At 33.9% G+C, this 21864-nt stretch overlaps 1 protein-coding gene across 4 annotated transcripts in view; it reads left to right on the top strand.

Moving 5' to 3' along the window:
• The first annotated feature begins 590 nt into the window (after window positions 1–590).
• fwe (Calcium channel fwe) overlaps window positions 591–21864 on the top strand; it is an 81402-nt gene continuing 60128 nt past the window's right edge. For all 4 annotated transcript variants that reach the window (XM_069834480.1, XM_069834479.1, XM_069834478.1 and 1 more), the window contains exons 1-3: window positions 591–715; window positions 835–955; window positions 9283–9364. In XM_069834480.1, coding sequence (XP_069690581.1) covers window positions 713–715; window positions 835–955; window positions 9283–9364 — 206 coding nt within the window. In that variant the 5' untranslated portion in view covers window positions 591–712. The remainder of the gene's footprint in view (window positions 716–834; window positions 956–9282; window positions 9365–21864) is intronic.

Genomic DNA, 21864 nt, shown 5'->3' with positions numbered 1-21864 from the left:
TTTACCATAGCCTACTTCACGATTAAAATCACAATAGAATACAATAATGCATTCCATTTGGCAAGTGACTTTCGTCTCACAATATTTGCAATAATTTCTTGCTCTAGTAAGAAAAAGAGTTTGTTTGTTTAGTCAACTGTCTGAAGACAGGTTTGAACCAGGGGATAATGGGATATGCTGACCAGTTCCTTTGCATATATCGCTTTAGTAACATTTTACACTAATCAGACTAGGATTATATATATAAAACAATAAACGCATATAATGTTTGTATGAGAATTATACCCTGAAGTTATTCTGTGAATGAGAAGTTTACCGACCCCTAACATATAGCACTTAAAACATCCTCACTATAATTTTATTATTGTTATATGTTGGATTAACTGGCATTGATTAAGAATTCAGAGGTTGCATGCAAAACTGTATTAAAAACTAGTAGCTGCGAAATTATTATAACATTTATAACATTTCGTTAATTTTTCTCTTAATAAATTGAATGAATGTGTTATGAACATCGTATTTATCGTATGATAATCTAAAACAAAGAGCAGGAAACAGGAAGCGCATCAAGTTAGTATTGTAGAAGACTAGGGAATTTTCACGTCAGTTGGTATCGTTGTCGCCATTAAGAAGTGAACGTCAACCTGAGACATCTGCCGAAGTGTCGTCAGCTGTTGTAGGAGGTGACTGGATAGATTTACATTGCTGAAAGATGGTTTGTATAATTAAGTACTTAATATTAAGTAGTACATTACTAGCATGTTTTATTAATTACATTGTGTAACGTAATATTAAACTTTCTGTATAATTGTATATTTCATTCAATATTTTCAGTCGCTCGCAGAGAAAATTGGTACAATAATGCAAAGACCAGGACAAGATGCTGTTCCAAAAGACGATGTCCCGTGGTGGATGAAATACGCTGGTCGTGGTTTAGGAACCGCCGGTAGTTTAGGTATATTGTCTTTATCATTACATTGAAGTTGATTTGGATTCCATCGATTTTTTTTTATTCTGATAGTCACGAAAGGGGAACATCACTTCGTGTGAACTCTTATTAATATCATGAAGCAATCTCTATCATTTCATTAGAATAAATGTAAATTATAACTAATTATTTTGTGTGTAATGAATATTTAATTGCACTTGGAAGATTCTCTTGCGCCTGTCAGATTACCGGATGTTATTCAGTGAGTTGTACGGTATAGGTAGTGAGGATCATTATATATTACATCTAATTATATTTATTAGGGCCTATAGTGAAAAGATTAGTCGTATTTCAGTTAATAGGCCTACCCTAAAATGCCCTTTTTAACATCATTTGTATTATCTCACTACATTAATTTGCAGAGCAGGTGATTACGGACAACACTTGATACAGTACATAGGCCTAACGTTCCTTATTTAAAATTTTTAATCTGTTTCATTGTTTAAGAAGAATGGAGACAGACCTATTGTAACTGTTGCATCACCCAGGAGACCAAGAGGAAGAGCAGGAAGTCATAATGCTATGTAACAAATACTGTAGGCCTAAATGAACATTCAGTAGGTTAGAACTGAATAATGTAATCGAAGAAGCAGGAAAACATAAGATAATGACAGAAGCTTACATTTCCACGGTAAATTGCAGTTGATTAGTTTTGAATAATTGTAGCATGCTACGACTGTTGTGCGTAATATTGCAAGCTTTAATTTAGCGTAGAAAAATAATGTAATATTTGCAGCTCAAAACATATTTTTTTGACTTGAAGAAATTCGCCATTGACAAAGAAAGGGATTACCCTAACTTTCGTTGGAAAAACAGAATGACCCCCGCGTAGAAAACAACTAGGCTTTATTACTCTCAAAATGAGAGGCAATGCGTATTCTTGAATAAAATTATTAAACGTCACCATCTTTGATGTGGGAGTGATTACTGCCATTACATATCCGAAAATGATTCACTGTTACGAGCGGTACAGATTCTTAGCATGGGCTTCTGAAGTGAAGCTGAAAGGCCCTTGTTATGGATTTGAGATATACGTGAAGGAACTCTGTATCCGAAGGAGAACATTCCAGGCAAAATTTTATGGCCAGATAGCAAAACTTTGTATTCTTGACAATCATTTTTCATTTAGATTGCTTAGGAACATAAAATTATAATTCCCATTTAATGCAAGGCTATATTCAAGAGAATAGGTTTAACAAATTAATGATCTGCAAAGGAAATTAAATATATTATCTCTAACGAAACTATTAAATCATTGCAGTTATAAATTATCCTCATAAATGTACAAGTCGACATGGTTCAGACCTAAATTAAAAGATTTGGAACCTTAGGATAATTGTCTTGAACAGTGGCGGCTCCTGCGTATTTCTTAAGAGGAGGAAAGAAGGTAATAGGACGAAATGACACCTTCTTGAATGAAACATGGTACAAATTAGCCAACATGCACAGATGTAACACCAGGTAGTGTTGGGGTTGGCCTTCCCTTCTGTATAGTAATAATATGTTCTTGTAAATCGAGTTTCCTAAATTTTCCGAAATAGATAATGTTTTCACTTCCATTCATTGTTGAATAATTGCACAAATTAACAATTACAAGGAAATTCACCTCGCAGCATTTTTCGAGCACACTACAGCATCACAAGTGTTGGAAGAGACTATAGCTACTAACACGTAATCGGAACCGCGGAAATGGGAATGGGAAATAATCTGAGGAAAGCGAGAACACTGCACCCACCCACGTGGTCTGTGTTGCCACATGTACATTTTACAAGTTCAGTATCACATGCTTTTGAAAAATATCAGTTCTTATAAAGTCATATTACCATTATTGTTCAAAGTTGCCGGTGGCCAATTTTTTATGTAAAAAATAATGTAGTTTGGAGTACCTACTTTCAATTTCAAATATATTTGTACAAAACTGACAACTTGGCTGTGTTGTCTAGTACACAATGAAAGTGAATTACAGGGGCCAAAAAGATCTGCGATACTAACGTAGAACTACTTCCTCTTTGTTTTATATAAACCCGACATTAACTTTCAAATATCCTTGAAAGTTTCAAACCATGAATAGTAGCCTATATAAAGTGCAATAAATAATATTTTTGACATATAATTAAAAAAAAAAAGTTTATATGGTCTCTTTCATAGCACTGCGTTAAAACTGTTTTATTGTACCTGCTCCTAGATGTGTTATAGTCTGTTGAATGCAAGATCGTTAGATGGCAGCGGTAGCGAGCTTGCTGCACGACCAGTTGGTTTCTATTTCTCGTCCATGCGCTGATTCAGAGGAGGATCTCCTCCTTCTCCGTTCATTTACCCGCTTTAAAACTCTGCTTCTTTCTCTGGCCACTAGTGTGCTGTTGTCTATGTGTGTTAACTGCAGTAAAGGAGGAAAGGATTGACTTTCCTCCACACAAACAATCTCGCATCTTTCTCACAGTTTTCTAGCAGCACATGAGCGCGCATCGTTTAAAGCTCGATCAACCGAGATTTTCTTATAGCTGTGAACTTAAAAATTATCGAATCTTCCTTGAATTTAAAGGCACATATTTTATTTGGTATTTACTTTCAAAAGAAGAAAAATGTGAGGAGGACGTTCCTCCCTTCCCTCCCCTGAGGAACCGCCACTGGTCTTAAACCATATTGGAACCTTAGGATAATTGTCTTGAACTATATATTCTAAGTTATGCATTGAAAGCAGATTGTGCATCACATTCCATGTGACTTGTCTTTACGTTAGGGTTGAAAAAACGGGATGGTCCTGAATTTTAGCTTCAAGAAAAATGTCCTGCCTGAATTTTTAATTTCTTGCAAGTGTTCTGAATTTTTTTATATTACTGAAAAAAATTAGAGTTCCTTTCTGTGCGTAGCTTTTTTCTTTTGAGGTTATGCAACGTTAAAATTCAATCAGATTTTTTTTATTAATTCTCTGCAAAGTGACATAGAAGTAGGCATGAAGTATTTGCTGGAATGGGGGGTGTAAAGTGGATGACTTTCTGCATTCACGCAAGCACTGTTATTAAGTAAATTTGATCAATCTGGATTTTCCTATTGCCACTTCCAACGGACTCCTAATGAATATTGACACGTTTATCACTGGGATTGTGGCGCTGGAAATCAATTTTGAACATATTTATCACAACCGCGACATATTTAAATTTTATTGTACAATATATATGCAATTATCACTACAGTGACACAATAATTCTTGCAGATAACATAAATCAACTTAGGAAATGTAATTAACAGAGTCGCAGTTTCACTTCACTTCCACTAAAAGCCAGGTTATGAACCGACTAAACAGGAAGTAGTTGGGTGGGCGAGAGGAAAGTGCGGGTTAGAGGGGTAGCCTGTGCAGTGATGATACGTTGAATGTGGCGGGTTGGAGGGGAAAAGAACAGAGCTTTTCATTGGACCTCACGTGAAAATGTCGTCTGCTAATGAAAATCTGGCAACGGAGACAGTGTAGCCAAACTTCCCAGTTCATTTGCAGTACCATGTGCATTACGAGTCGTATTTCGTACCAGCGTCATTAGCTCGTGCTTTCTCAAACACAGTAATTTTAATTACTAATATTGTTGATAGTGTTATCGAGAACCATATATAGTAGTTATTTTAAACATATCGGTGACAAACGCTGAACATGCTTTGAATCTCGCGCAACTCTGTGGCAACAGAGCTCAGAAAGAGAGCAACAGAACGTTGCTTCAGGTTTTGTCGGTTCATAACCTGGCTTTTAGTATAGATGACCGACTATGACTTCCAGCAGACGATATGCTATAGGTATAGCAGGGATGCCAATATTGGCAAACGAAATGAAACTGTTAGGAATGTTACAACAGGTGTGCTAAACGTTAGGAATGTTACAATAGGTGTGTAGTATGTTAGGTTAGGTTAGGTGTGTAAGATTATATGAATGGTTACGACAGTTGGCGACACTGCAATCATTCTCCCACTCCACCTCAAATTACGTCACGATGACGAAATATGGCTGCCTTCTTGATTCAAGTACGACGATTTTCCTATATAAGTAAGGAACGTATTTAGGGCGGGTTGGGTGGGACCATAGCTCTGCCAATGATCACATCGAGTTTTTACTACTCCACACTACAAAACTAAGGTATTTTCAGTGTTTGTTTTTAATTTCCTGTACTGGCAATACCAAATTCAAGATTCACCATAAATTTGTCTCCCAAGAGCTGAAGCGAAATGACAGCTTCAGCTATTCTTTAACCTCCCATAAGTGTGTTAAATTTTTAAAACTTGTAAGAATTCTGAGCAATATTCAGAATTACTGAAACTGCATCAGTTTTACGTTTGTTTACTTGGACATAGCGCCAGTGTAGAAAAAATTTTTTCCTTAATGAATAGTCAGTGGACTGATGAAAGGAATAGACTTGAAGTGATCTCTGTATTAAAATCAATTTTAATGTTACAATATTTAATTTTAAAGACATGACTTTTGTAGCATTTCATGATTACTTCACGAATAAAGATTATTAAAATAATATTCCCAATCTGATTTAAGCATGACTGGTACACAGAACATTAATGTAAATGTAAACAATATGTAACTGTACAAAATATAGCCTATCTAATATTATTTTGTTGTGCTATTAATATGATATCCCCAAATGTTGTCATTAATTATTAGTATGTGCAATGGAAGGAATGAAAAGACATGTAATAGAGGTCTGCATTCCAATAAAAACAACCAATCAAAGATCATGATAGTACATGCAGTCGGTCGCTGAATTCTGTATGCAGCAAGCTGGCTGCTGCATGTACACTTGGTCAAAATGAAAGTGGCTGGTCTCTTGAGCAGCGAAAATTTTCTAACTCTCTTCAGGTGAGTACTCAGTTCACTATCGTAAACCTCCGTGCTCCGCTTTAGTTAACTCCATAATATAAGGCGCTGATGTGGGCTACCTCCACAGCATGCTTCGAATCTCCATAGTGAATTTTTTGTTTTGTCCTTTCATTTTTTACAACTCCTTTTAGTGTAATAATTTTGGTTATGTTAATTCATGTTACTTACAGATAATTACAAAATTGGTGAAAATTTGGGGTTATAATTCCAGAAAATCAGGATATATTTTGTCATCAGAATTATGGTTTTTCTTTTGTTTATAATTATTGTTTATAATTATTACGTTCTGATGATCACGGATTTAGATTAATAGACCTATAATAATCATATTCCCTATAGCACAGCTTGCAAATTAATTATTGTCAATTATTTAACAGTCAACATATTATTTACTGAATGTTCCTTAGGCAATAGAGTGTAAAGCAGCAGGGATTAATAAAATAAGTAACACAGAATTTTAATACCTCCACAGCATGCTTGGCGTGGAGCAGTGGTTAAGCTACTTAACTTCTATGCAGACAATTTGAGTTCGAATCTCCGTAGTGATTTTTTTTTGTTTTGTTCTTTCTTTTATTTTTACAACTCCTTTTAGTGTAATATAGTCAAATAATTTTGCTTATGTTAATCCATGTTACAGATAATTACAAAATTGGTGAAAATTTGTGGTTATAATTCTAGGAAATCAGAATATATTTTGTCGTCAGAATTATAGATTTTCTTCTTGTTTACAATTACTACGTTTAGGCCCTTATGATCACGGATTTAGATTAGTATAATAATCATATTTCCTGTAGCACAACTTGCATATAAATTATTGCCAATTATTTAAATATCAACATATTTACTGAATGTTACTTAGGCAATAGAGTGCAAAGCAGCAGGGATTAGTAAAATAATTAATGCAGCATTTTAATACAAAAACCCCTAATTGTCGTCTTAGTGTTACTTCCATCTAGCGTCAAAAGTTTCTATTAACACGAAAAAAATAATAAAGCGAAAAGTATTCTAAGGATGAAAAAAATGACGAAAACCTGTTACGTTTTCACTGAGCATTTAAAAGGCAACAAAAAAAAAGTTTAGTAACTCCACGAAGATTTGAACTCGCAATCTCACGAACTCTTAGCTATCACTCTACAAACTACGCTAAGTGTTTTATTGCCATTACAATGGCATTGTAATGAGCAATAGTCATACTCCACTTGAGAACCTGTTACACAGTATATAGTGTTTGTATTACAATATTCACTGTTTAACACTCTGAATGATCTGTCTGTTTTAAATCTCGTATATGAATTATTTTCTCGGAAGATTTTAGTGATTAATAGTTGTGTTCCACATTGTAACTACTAGAAGAATATATGCAATCTTTTGAACAAAGCCTAGCTGTCCCGAGCGCTCACGGAAATACCCGATTCGAATTTAGTCTCTCAGACGCTGGCCACTTTCATTTTGACCAAGTGTACTGACTCTACAAACACCCAATCGAAGCATTATGGTCGACTAGTCAGTGCTTGTTGTTAGAAGAGTATCTTAGGTTGAAAACTATCTTTGTTCAATGTGTTTACATTATGCACTATGAAAATGTTAAACTGTCTGATGCCCTATCACCTGATTAGTGAACCTGCTAGGTATACAGGCTATCAGATTTTAGTCTTTTTCCTCTATATGAACAGAATATTTGTAATATTTTGTAACAGCATTGTATTCGTAACATCACAGGGAAAAAGTAAATACATTAAAGAAACCAAGGAGGAAATTATAGGTAGATAAGATTGCACAAAAATTATTAATTTTAAAATCAAATTGTGATTCTTTGATTTTTGGAATAACTTCAGCACGAATTTTGTTTGCTCTATCCTTGATATTTCGTGATATGGTTGTTGAATGTGGAATAATAGAATCTGCATCCACCTTACTATATATAGGTCTATAGCTTCAACATCAATCATTGCCTGTGATTAAGCATATCTTATTATACACTATTGTAAAAGTTTTAAGTAAAGTGAACTTGTAGATTCAATTTGTTTCTATTAAATACTGTGACTGAGACAGATTATGTCTGTTTTTGAAGAAATTTTGAATGCACCACAAAATCTCTGTTCTTTTTATGCAATCACATATTTACTAAACTACATTAATCATTTTCATTACTGATATAATAAGTTTGACGAGGAAGATGTTGAATAACATTATTAATAATATAAAGTATTATTTCATTTAGCGAATTGTGTTATTTAAATATTATGTTTCCTTATTTAAATGTTCAAATACTTCCTGCTTTTCATGCTATCTGAAATAAAAACAAAACAGTAACCTCCTTAGGTAGGTTGTTTTTGAGTATCAGGCATTAAAAGGTGATGTAACTGTAGTGCAATAACCTTGATAGCTTGTGATCAACTGAGCAAAAGCTTCAACCATTTGGTTATAAGTACTCGACTCCATGCGCTCGAGTGAATCATTACCCAGCTGCCTTCTTCACAACTGAAGGCTGAGTGGTGAACGTCATTCGGTTGTTTTCATGAGAATGCAGAGGTCTAATATATATAAATTCCACAAGGGTAGCTGCCCTTCAATAAGGGTTGCCATAAGACACAGCATACTAAACAAATAAAAGTAAAAATAAACATTTGTGTTATGATTATTATTTTGAAATGGAAGCTACCCTTGGGAAAGTAAATTTATTCAATAATTATTAGTAATCAGATAGAATATAAAGAAATTTAGGTGTACAGGTAACTTGTCATGTTAAAATGTCGTGAATTTTTGTGTTACTGGTATGGAAACTCTAATTTATGTGCAGTAGGCCTAATATTTATTTACCATAATATTTCACGTTTAATTATTTCAGTAATTGACTATTTCAATATGATTTTGAATTTATATTTAAGTGTATTTTAGGCTTAAGTATGTACTTTTCTGTGTGTAACTAAAATACACTTAAGTTATAATAAATAAATAAATAAAAAGTTCATGGTTGAAAAATTCCCTAAATTTTGGAATGTTACTGACACTGTATGGAAGTAAACGCCACATTTTCTTTGAAGCTCTTGTAGTGTAGACTACTTGTATTTCTTAAATTATAAACAGTAGTGTTAGTGAGAAAGATTGAGAACTCAAGATTAAGAAAAAAGATTGTGCACAAGCAGACAGAAAAACATATTCGAAATTTATGTTGTGTTATAATACTGTTGTAGGTATACTTTGCAGAATAGGTTCAAGAAGTACCATAATTAGAATGTTAAAAGCTAAAATTTATTGAACTAAATTGTAACTTAATTCTGATGTGCTGTCTGAAACTATCTCATCTCATCGTCTAATCACATACATGAAAAGAAGCATGGCTTTGAATATTAAGTTGTATGATATTTTAAACTGGAATGTTTTAGTATTGGTCCTAATTTCTTTTTCCACTTTTCTTTTACAGTTGCTATTGGGCTAGGACTTTGGAACTGTGTTGGCATTGTTATTGGACAAGTGGATTGTCTCATTGGTGGCATGTGGCAAATGTAAGTAAAAGAATATATATACACTGTAAATGTGTAGGCCTAACCTATATTAGATTAGACCAGAGCGGGCAATTGGCTGCCTGTATGAGCATTTTATCCATGTGGCAAATGAATCATGTTTGTTTCTTGGTGGTAAGGACTGCTATCCCTCTCCAAGGTAGTGGAGAAGGGGAAATAGGCACTTCTTTTGTACAGATCAGGGGTGAAGTACTTACATATCTTAAGGATGTTGCAAAGCAGAAACCTGGAACTGAGTTTAACAGTGACTGGAAATTGTTATTCCTTTTTTTAAGAATCAAAATAGGGAGGAGATGCACTGTGTCTTATTTGTAAAAAAAAAAAAAAGTCAGGTACAGAAAATATGATTAAAAGCTTTGCAAATGTTTTTTTTTTTTTGCACTAAGATAGGCTATAATTAACTTATTATATGTTCTGATGTTAAAAAATTTTGGTGTGTATGAAATTTATGTATTCGTGCAATATTTTATTTTTTGTTTGCTAGATATGCTTATGTTTTTAGATTTACAAATGGTGATAATATTGTTTTCTTTGATAAGAAATTTAACGTAAAAGGTGTGATTTGTTTATTATTATTATTATTATTATTATTATTATTATTATTATTATTATTATTATTATTATTATTATTACTGCTACCATTGAAGCATAGTTAAGAGTGTTATATTTAATAGGATAAACATAGGCCTATTTAATTACTGTTCATTTAATTTGTTTCTCTAGTTACTGCTTATTTTATAATTACAATTTATTTACAATCACACAAGCAGTGGTATTACTGATAAAATAATAAACACAATAATCTTTCACAGTCATGCCACTAATGTACTGCACAACTATACAACCCTAGTTCACGTCACCACACAGTACTGCAGATGCCTCAGCACACTCGTATAGGCACACTCCAGCTATTTATTGCCAAATCAGGGAATAGCTACTTCTTGTCGGACCTGGATTAGACCATTGCCATGATATCAGTTATGAATATGATGTTAACTGTTTCAGCTGATAAGTTATTTGATAACAAGCCTAATTTAAGAGTCTTGGAGCAGTTTCTCACTCTGCTTAATAGTCTCTCTACTTTAAGGAGTTAGATACAGGTTACAGCAGTAAAATTTTGGAAATATTCAAAATTTTTTTCCTTCATTACTGTATCTTGTACAATAATGAAAATTAGTATGTGTAAAACACTGTCCTTCTGCTATATGAAAAAAATATTTTTACGATTTAAAACATTTATATATATATATATATATATATATATATATAGGCCTATATTTTTTTTTCAAAATTCAAAATTGTGGCAGTTCACTGTGCAGTGATGAAGTGTTTCCCCTCATAACACTATCCAGCATTCTGTGATGAAATTTTTTGTGTGTATTTATGCATGTCATATCTACAATATGATGCAAAATCACTTCTCTATCTTTGACAGATTGTCTGATAAAAAATAAATTCATTTTAAAAAATGGTCAAATATCAGTATTTTTTTCTAACACAAAATAAAAAAAATATTAATTATTAAGGAATGTAGTTGAAAGAGCATGGTATTATAAACATGAGTTTCAGGAATAAAATAAAAGAGAGAGAACATGAAAAAGTTAACAAGTTTATGAGTTATGAGGGAAATGCTTCATCACTGCACAGTGAACTGCTACCATTTTGAATTTATTTAAATATAAATAATTTTTTTAAATTGTAACAATATTAATTTTTTCATATTGCAGAAGGACAGTGTTTTACACATACCAATTTTCATTATTGTACAAGATACAGAATGGAGGAAAAAAATGGTGAATGTTTCCAAAAATTTTACTGCTGTAAGCTGTACCTAACTCCTTAAAGGTATTGTAAAGTAGTTACATATTTTTTAACCCATTAAGTCCCATCCCATTACATTAAGGTTACCATATGTCCACATTTTTCGGAGACACTTCCTGAATTTTGCTTTTTGTTCTCAACAAAATTCGTCCCCAGAATATCCCCAGATATAACCGGCATATCTGTGTTAATTATAGTATTCATTTGGTTTAATGATCCTTGTGCATTGTTGTGGATAAATTTTGTTACAGCAACTTTGCTGCTTTTTCATGATGCTATAATCAAAACCGAAAGTGAGGATGTAACTATAGTCACGTCTTCTATATTGTTATCAAGGTTAATAGAGAAACTGACCTCCAGAAAAGAATAAAAATGTATTTCATTATCAATTAAGTAACTTCTGGCATCTTTAGAAGACTACGGCTCTTATTCCACAACAAAATTTCTCAATGTCCTTTGTGAATTTTATGAAAATGCTATTGAATATCTCAGTGCCTGGGTTATTCATTCACAAGATAAGATATCCATGGAAAGTATATTGCTAAGATCCCTCCAGAAAGAGAAAAATTTGAAGAACAGTCCATTATTTTTCTTCAAATGTTTGTGGACTTCACTTGAAGATAATTTAGTTGATGAAATTTCTTACTTGAAGAAATATGACTTAAGATAAGATAGCAAAATGGAATGAAAATGCTATGTACTTAATGCTGAATATGGAGTAATTTTTTAATTTTTCTCTTAAAAATGATTTCCTGTGCACAACTCCAGAAGTTGATTGAACCATCTCTGTGTCTTCCTGGAAGTAATGCTTCAGTGGAGAGAGTTTTTCCTTCAGTGAACATGATTTGGACATTCCAGAAATCCAGAATGAATTTAGAAATTGTTCGAATCATGCTTGCTATCTTCACCAACTTCAACATGATCTGTCAGGAATTTGCTGCAAAATTAGGATCCAGAGAAGACCTGCTTAAAAAAATTCACTCCTGAAAAGTACAAGTAGCTTAAGTAGTAGTTAAGTAAAATGTTTTTAGTGTATAAATAGAATGAATGTTTTGATTCTTTAAAGTGTGTTAAGCAATATAAGTTATGGCAAAGTAACAGGAATGTTAAAGGTATTTCTATCATAATATAGTCAATTCTGGATATAGTGAAGCTCTGCGGACTTTCATATTTTGTTCACTAAATTCGAAGTGTCTCTCCCCTAACCTTAAATGACATGAATGAATGAAATTGTGAACAAGAAAATAAAATACTATACAATAATTAAAATATTTCATGTTTGTGGAATGGATTACACTGTATACTGTTACTCACAGCTGATTTACTTAAACTACCTATGCTGTTGACCCACATTTGCTTGCAAAAGACCACGTTCAATGTCACTTATAATATTCGCCTATCTTCCAAAGAAAACACTTTACTCTTCGACATTTTTATACAATACATTCACTGTTCGGACACCAGAAATAAACTGTTCAGGTAGAAATGACAAATGCTGTGGTATGACTGTATATACTCAGCCTTGGAATTTTCCAGGTCACTTAATGGAAATTGGGAGGGGATTGATGGAGTTTGAAAGCCATCAGAATCTTACCTTCAGTTATGTTCTGAACATAATGTCCGTCCCCTTTTAATAAAAGAAGGCAATTTCATTTTCCGTTGTTTCAATGCTATCCGTCATAATGGAAATGTTTCTGAGAACAAAAGGCAACCCTTTGATGGTGGAGGATTAGAAATAGCAGTAGAGTGTGTGCCTGAGAACAGAATGGCAATCCTTTAACGTTGGATTTACAGTTCAGCTCATTGTCTAGGAATCACTAATCCTATCTTTGTCCTTTGACTAAAGGATTAAAAAACTTTGTTATTTTCAACACATTCATTCAATTTTATACAAGAAGGTCTGACTTCAAATAAGAATTTGTCAAGATAGAACTCTTGTAACTTCAATTTTTAAGGTCACTATAACCGAAGCAAGGGTTCACTATAAATGGAAATATTAATGTACTTTTTAATGTATGTGGGTTGGGACCAACGATTTAGGTTCAATAAGTCGAATGTTCACTATAACCAAGTTCACTATCCAGAGTTGACTGTATGTTGATATCTGTGTGAGAAAAATCTGGTAGCCTTACATTACATGTATATGGAGTCCTGTCATCCTATCCTATCTCACTTTTTCCCTGATTAAACTTCATTATTTTGATGGTGTTTCTAAACATTTTCTGTTTTATATGGCTAGTTATGTACTTTTTATTCTTATTATATTGGATTTGAAGTATCTTTGCCATGTGACTTATTCAAATCTAAGTGGACATATTAGCCATGACATTGTAAGTTTAATAATTTAAAGGAAGTTTGCAGTTAACATTCCTCCAAACTTTACTGATATAGCATTAGGCCCTACTGATATTCATAGTTAGATTTGGCCCACAATATAATTATATGAGACCAGAGGTCAATGCTTCAAAATCTGTGCTTCAGTGGCTGGTCATGATAATATCTTTGAAAAATATTGGAGTGCAAGAGGTCAAATGACTTCATTGTCAAATGCCTGGCATTAGAAAACAGCAACAGCAACAACAACAACAACGACGACGACGACGACAACAGCAACAACACTTCAAAATGCTCCTTCGTGGTTCTTGCAAGTTCATCATCAATTTTAATTTCATTAGTTTACAGGAAATCATGTAAGACTGGAAATACATCAAAGCAATTTTCTTCTGCTTTACGGGCCCATCTTTGAAGATTTCTAACCACTGCTTCTATTTTGTCCTGCACGTAGAACTTGTGGAAATCCTTACCTTGCAGTGACAAGTTAAGGACATTGAGAGCATTGAAAATGTCATCCAAATACAAAAGCCTTTTTAACCAGTTCTTGTTATTCGCGCATTCTATAAAGTGGCTTATGCTTTCGGATTTTGCATCACTATCTTCCAGTAAAAACATTCTAAGTTCGTCCCAGAGATTCAAATAATCTTGAGAACACTTTAGCCCTCAACAGTCACCGAACTTCACAGTGAAGGAGATGTTTTGTATTCACTGCCCATTTCGTCTCACAGGATAGCAAACAGTTTTGAGTTTTTAGGCCGTGATTATAAAATTGACAGTTTTCACAGCATTGTCAAGACTTTTCTTTAGCCACTCATCCAAACCTTTTACTGCAATGAGTCCATTGCATTGAAGGGCAACTGTTTTAACATTGCTGACTAAACCCGAATAAATGTCAATGGGCACAATTAGTTGTCAAACATACATATTTTGACGAAGTCAAAATGAGCAAAGGATAATAAATTAACCTTGCCGGCAACATCTGTAATTCCATCAAGCTGCAACGAAAAATACTCCCTTTCCTTCAGAGCTGTAATCATAGCTTCTTTGATGGCATCGAACATTTCATCGATTTTTCTTTTTACTGCAGTGTTTGGTAAAAGGATCTCCTTTATTTTTTTCGTGTACTTTTCATCAGATGAAACATTAGATATAATTTCTGCAGCAGGTAAAAGAAGTTCCTTTCCCACGATATGAGCTGCCCTGTTTTTTGCTATTAAGAAGGATAACTGGTAAGACGCTATGATAGCTTGTTTGTTTTGTTGACCTGACGTGAACTTTTCTATAGTAGATTTTGTCAAAAGATAATGACGTTTTTTATTTAAGAAAAATTTAATAGGCTTATGTACTCTGGATGATTGGTTGATAAATGCCTTTCAAGTTTTGATGGTTTCATGCTTGTGTTGGCTAACATTTCAAAACAAATTATACACCAAGGTATTGGCTCCTCTTCAATACCCGAAAACAGAAAGCTATGTTTCAAATACTCAGGGTTATATTTACAGAAACAGGTTTTTTGCTTTTCCACGTTCCCTGCATTGCTTCTACAACTAGAACTCGACTGTGGCTCACCAACACTTTCACATTTATTACTCTGAGCACTTGTTGTGGAATGTTCATCATTATTTGGCTGCTCTCTTTTATGGCATGATCCAGTTTTAAACCACCTCTCCATGTTGACATAAAATCACAAGTACAAGAATTTTTATTTTATTTATTTATTTTATTTTTATTTATTTATTTATTTATTTATTTAATAATGACATATACATAAAAACGTTACATTAAAATACCCCGAAAGAGCAAAGCTCGTGTTCGGGGACAGTTCCGTTACATAGATATACATACTTTGTAGACAAAATACTTAAGAAAAAAGCTCACATAAAGATTGTAATAAAATTAGTAAATAATAATACTAATAATAACTGAGTGAAAAAAGAGATGATGTTTAGATTGATGGATTAATATTAAATTATTATTAGTAGTATAATTAGTGCAGGTCATGTTGATATAGTAACCAAGATAAAATAGAAAAATACACTTAGGATAGAAATAAACTTGTTTTACAATACATGGTACATAATATATATACAGGGAAGTCTGTCATATAAATTTTTTAATTCTGGATCTGAAAATTTCATTGCTTAAAGTAGTCAATTCTGGATGAAATTTTATTATCGAATTATATAGCTGTGGACCATAATTTGTACTGTGTAGTAAAGCAGCAGATGTGAAATATTTAGGTTCAACTAATTTAAGAATTTCATTTCGTCTCGTATTATGAGCATGTGGCTGAGCTACAAATTTCGTTCTAATTTCATTAAAGAGTATTTATAAATTTGGTCAATTCTAAAAACATTCAATTCAGAATGGATCAAATTTGTTGGATAATCCAGTCGCCTTTTCAAACAAATTTTGATTATACGTTTTTGCAACATAATTAGAGGAAAAAGAGCAGTTTTTGTAATGCCTCCCCATCCAATTATACCATATTGGATAACAGATTCAACTAGAGCCAAATAAACCAAACGTAATACATGAGTAGGCAAGTAATGGCGAAGGTTTACAAATTTGTAAATTGTTTTACGTATCCTGTTACATAAAAAGGTGATTTGTCTATCCCATTTCAAGAATGACAAGAGACTACTGAAGAAAAATTTAATTTTATTAGCAGTGAAGTTTTATTCCCCATTATTACATTTAAATCTCAAGCTGACTAAAACTCACTGTTGACTTTTGTCAATTAGAATTGCATAATATAAATACACGCTACCAATCCAAATTAAATTAAAAACATCAGTGGGTTGCGACTCATAGTTTGGAAACTGCTGCACTAGCTAACAAAATCAAAACTAAATCAGAGATCACACAGTAAGAAATGGGCAGAAATCAGTAAACACTGGAAAACAAATAGCAAGAAACACAGAAAAGAAGCTGTGGCAAACTTCCAGTTGAATGCAGGACATAACTACCTTGCAACACATCTTCGTAGGATAGGAATCTACAACACAGAAGAATGCACATTGTGCAATTCACAAGGCTCATCTATGGGAAAAAAAGTCTTCTCCAATGTACAAAATTCAACAAAGTGATGCAATAAACAAAAAATCTGGACATTCTATACCGAGAAGCAAGAAACAAAATGGGTTAAATGATCCCAAATGTGGCCATTGGAATCCAACCAACTAAATTTTTCTCTAACAATAATGTGTAGATGTATGTACACCTAAACTAATTCTTTTATTTCATTATCTTATATGTAAAAAAAAGCAAAGGTAAAGTTCAGCTGATCGTTTGAAAATGAAATGATCTTTGTCTACTGAATAAACTCCGGCCATTTACTCTTACAGTTAAAATAAAGACTTCTGACAGCTTTGTAACATCAACTTTTTAATTCTTTTCTACTACTACCCACATCTTTTCCAGTGTTTACTGATTTCTGCCCATTTCTTACTGTGTGATTTTAAAACTTAACACTAGAGCCGCCAGAACTAGTTATATACTTAGAACTGTTAATGTGATCATTTTGACAACTTCTATATATAGGCCTACAGTACAGCACTAAGTAACAAAATAAACAACACTTAATAATACTTATGTCTTTCTCTTATTTTCCTAGCAACTTTATAATATATTAATTTACTTAATACAATATATTTTTCTATTTCTCTTACTCCCCTGACAACAAGAAAATTTATTTTAGGTCAAAATGTAGGAATCAAATAATCTCGCAGCCTGTTCCTACCCATTGTCTCATTGAAGAATAGGGGACCAACAGGAGGTCTGAATGTCATCGTGAATCTGACACTGGCAATTGGGCCATCTAGCCTCAGGCCCTTACAGAGCCAGGTCCCGTTTCGCTGATAAGTAGCCCGAGGAGTCTGGAGCCCCAAGCCCTTCTTGTATCAGCATCGGAAACCCGTACTATCCTCAAAACTTCACTTCAGTCTATTTTTATTATTAGAGATGATATATGAAATAAGGGGGAGATGGAGAGTGTTGGTGGAATGTTTAAAATCCCATAAAAATCCTCTGCAATGTCGTCTTTGTCCAAAAAAAATTCCATCACAAGCTAGTCAGGGATCGAAATTGGGCCACCTGAATGGAAACCCAATGCGCTAGCACTTGAGTCCCAGATATCTGCAAGGTTGGGATTACTACAGAATCCAGGTTCAGGTTCGACGACTCTGTTACCTTTGTTGTTCGAAATGTTATCCTCCGAATCATCTGTAGGGTAGTAATTTTCGTCTGAGGAATTACCACTATTTTCTATCAGCAACCCTACATCTGGATCATATTCCACGTCTGATTTATCCTCGGGAAAATTATACATAATCTTCAGCAATCCTTCATTTGTTGGAGGCCATTGTCACCCTATGATTGCTGCTGAGACATTCTTGTGTAAATAACTGATGAAATGAATTGTTATAGACTAACTAACGCACAAATACCGACGAAGGCATTCATTTCATTGTAGAGTATTTAATTTCAATTGTTGGGTTTGAATTAAAAACACAAAAATTATTATAACATTTGTTGGAGAACATTTTACATTACAGTGGTCAAAGTGACTGCTTGGCGATTCTAAGTATAAAGATCAATAACTATATAACTAATTTAGCAACAGTAAATATTGTTGTGCCCAGATGATTTACGAAACAGCGTAGGAAAAGTCACAAACTCACAACAGTACACTATAAAAACTGTAGGAGTAATAGCGAGTTTAAAAATGAAAAGCAATCATAACACCCTATATTGTGGATACTAATCCTGAAGGTGATCTCCATTTCATTGCACACATTCTTCAAATCGAGATTCTTTGTTTCCCATTACATAATGCAACATGTCCACAGGAATTTCAGAAACTTCGTTATGAATTCTTTCTTTTAGTTCTTCGATGTTTTGTGGGAGTGAATCATTTTAAAAATACAAGAAGGTATCCTCTAAAAGAAAATTGAAAACCTACATTTATTAACCATTAAACCTATTCTTTAGTCTTCAGATACTCCCAAAAGAATAAATTGCATGCTGTTGGATCTGGCTATCTTGCAAGCTATGGAAGAGATAATGTGGCCTGGAAACAAAAATGCTTGTCTAGCCATGTGACTGGTCATCCCATTGTGTTGAAATTACGTGTCTGGAGTGATTTCAAATTTCTCCTTAACTTTAGAAAACAAAAATTTTTCATTAATTTGGACATATTGCTTTGATATTACTGTAACAGAATTCCCATTATCATCCTCAATAAAATAATGTCCGATGATTCTAAAGGGTACTATTGCACACCATGCAGTGACTTTGGCTCTGTACAGATGCCCCTGATGCATTTCATGAGTAGTGTCAAAAGTTTCATTTATTAACATATCCAGAGAAATGAAAGTATGTTTATCAACAAACAGTAAAACCCCGATAAGACGCTGTTCAAGGGACCGGGTGTAAACCGCATATTAACCGGGACCGCGTATTAGGCGGGTATACTAATTTTGACTTATATACAATATCTATTAGCATTTTCCTTTATTGAAATACATGATTCATGAAAGGTAATATAGTATTACTCCATTATGTAATTACTGTACTGTACATCAAAGACATTTACAATATGTACTGTACTTAATTCTTTCGGGAAAAAAGTCATTTATAGTTGTTTTCTGTGTGCATGTTTTCCAAGTCATCATGTTTACCACACTTCAGTTTCCTGCGATTATATCTTCCCTACGATGTCGCTACTGTAGTGATTGAGTCGCGGTTTTTCATTATCATTCTTAATATCGATATGGGATTCCTAATGAATCAGACAGTTGTTTCTGAGTAAGAGTACTGTTCTCATCGTAATTCGTAATATTTCCAATTTTTCTGTTTGAGAGAGAGGGTTAGCAAGAGGGTGAGGTATTGTAACTGTATGTAGACTTTAAGCACGCAGGTAAAGAGTATGAAGGTTTAAATGTGCAGGTAAAGGGTCGAATACCAATACTTTTCAGGTTAATGGCACTAGTGAGTTCAATGACCAAGATGTTTCATTGCTGTTACAGTACATTGCTGAAAATTACATCAAAAATATTCCACAAAAACCGTGTATTATGGAGGACTTGAGCGCAACAAACGGGGTATATTATAAAGGCGTTATATATGAAAAGTGCAGGGACCGGACAAAAAAAGTGTATTACACGGGATAGCGTAATAAGCGGACACATCTTATCGAGTTTTTACTGTATCTGCAGGGGCGGCTTTCGAAGGGGGGCTGCAGAGCTGCAGCACCCCCAGAATTTGTGGCTCTTGACTCGTTTTATGTTGTGAAATACATTTATTATACAGTCTCTATTTAGCAGCTCGAATTTTTTACAAAATTTCGCTCTCATTGACATGTACACAATCGTTAGTGAAGTCACTTCCTCCCCTGGTGCAGTGAAACCAAAGACAAGGACTATAGGATGAAGCCACTTACTCCCCTGGAGCTGCCAGTCTCGTCTCAGATGCTTTGCGCGTTAGTTTTACCCCTCCCCCCGCTGCCCCTTGCCTTAGAATCCAGAGTTTCCAGGCGCTGCAAAATTTACAGCAGTTTGTCAGTAGCGCGCAGTTTTAAATACATTTTCTTTAATGTTGTGAGTTTATACAACAATGTTTAATTCTGTACAATATTTACGGTCTATTCAATTCAGTACCTTAACAATTCAGGAGAAATGTGAAATTAAGTGCCCATCAGTTGAATCTCATAATGGAAAGAGCCGCTAAACAAAATACAAAGGCTCGCATATTTTTTGCTCATTTATCCAGTATCCCTGCTTTCTTCTCTCGATCTCCTCACAGTCTGTATTAGATTAATTTGTTTCAAAGACAATTCAATCAGCTGGGGCAACAAGATGGAGTTTTAAAATAAGAACAGTAAATGTTGTTCATGAGAAGAAGGAGCCATTGCTAGAATGTTTTCAAACCATAATGGAATCTGAAACATCTAACAACATCACAATAAATGAGGAAAGCACGGAACAGTGCACAGTTGAGCAGCGAGATCTGTGAAAATGAAAACCCTAAAAAGCGTCGTAAGATCTAAGGGATTCAGACAAGGGTTACGGCAGCCAAGAAAGTGTGTGACCTCATTATCACACAAACTAACACCCGATTCCAGTTCATAGATCATCTGATATTATCTTCTCTTCTGTGTCAAGAAAAATTTAAATGCTACAAACTAAAAACGGAACTCACTGTGTTGTATCAGAGACAAGAATTCAGAAATATCAGTGACACAGTCAAGCTCTTGCAGTTTCTTCTATCTGAGAACTTGCAGGGCTCATTTTCAGAAGTTGTGGAACTACTACGCATAGCTACCACCATATTAATGACAACTTCCGAACCAGAACGTTGCTTTTCGTGTTTGAAGAGAGTAAAATCCTATCTTAGAAATACGATGAGAGAAGAGAGACTGACCGCATTAGCTATGTTTTCCATTGTAAAGATTATGTTAAACTACATACCGGATTTTAATAAGAAGATGATTCAAAAGTTTGCAACCTACAAGACAAGGCGCATGGAACTAATTAATCTTTAAATAAAATAAGTTGCTTGATATTTTTTGTATGCAGCCCCCCTTAATTCAATACTCACGAGCCGCCACTGTGTATCTGGATAGTGTTTGACAATCCAAGTGAAATTGCATGATGACAGGCAGAGTTAATGCTTTCTTTGTTTACCTAGAGACTACTACTTCAGTGCAGAGCCAGTTGCTTCAGAAGTCTGCACCTAGACTTCAGTGGCATGGGCTAATGGTACCACATCATTGCAGTGCATATTGTAGTGACATCGAAATAGCTGTTTTTTCAGCCACAGAATTATTCCCATTGCACATTGTTCACGTGTCCAACTCTCCATCACACCGCAACTAAATGCTGTAGTACGAAGAATCGATTTTTATTGGCAAAAATTAAAATATCAGCATGTGTTTGGGAACAATTTATGTTTATAATCGCCTGACTCATCTTGTATTATAAAAGTACCTAAAGTGTTTATACCAAATTTACAGAGGTGTTGCATATTTGGAAGCAAATTTTACAGTTAATCATTGTTTTTGCAAGCAGATTTGTATTATTTTTAATCACTTTAAGTAAAATTTAAGTGAAAAATGGTACTACAACCTTGGTGCAAAGAAAATTTTACTAGTTCTTTAGATTTATCTTCTAGTGACCATTACTTCAGCATTACACTGCAATCTGATTCCCTTAGTTCTTTATTTTAGGACTTCTAAGTAAGTTCCAGTTGACGATATTTCCTTGTGAAAGCTTTTATTATAGTTATGAAAATTTGGGGTGTGCTCTAATATTTTTAAGAGATGTTTT

Source organism: Periplaneta americana, chromosome 9 (genome assembly GCF_040183065.1).
Source record: "Periplaneta americana isolate PAMFEO1 chromosome 9, P.americana_PAMFEO1_priV1, whole genome shotgun sequence".
NCBI classification, from domain to species: Eukaryota; Metazoa; Arthropoda; class Insecta; order Blattodea; family Blattidae; genus Periplaneta; species Periplaneta americana.
This window is presented reverse-complemented; position numbering and strand designations above follow the sequence as displayed.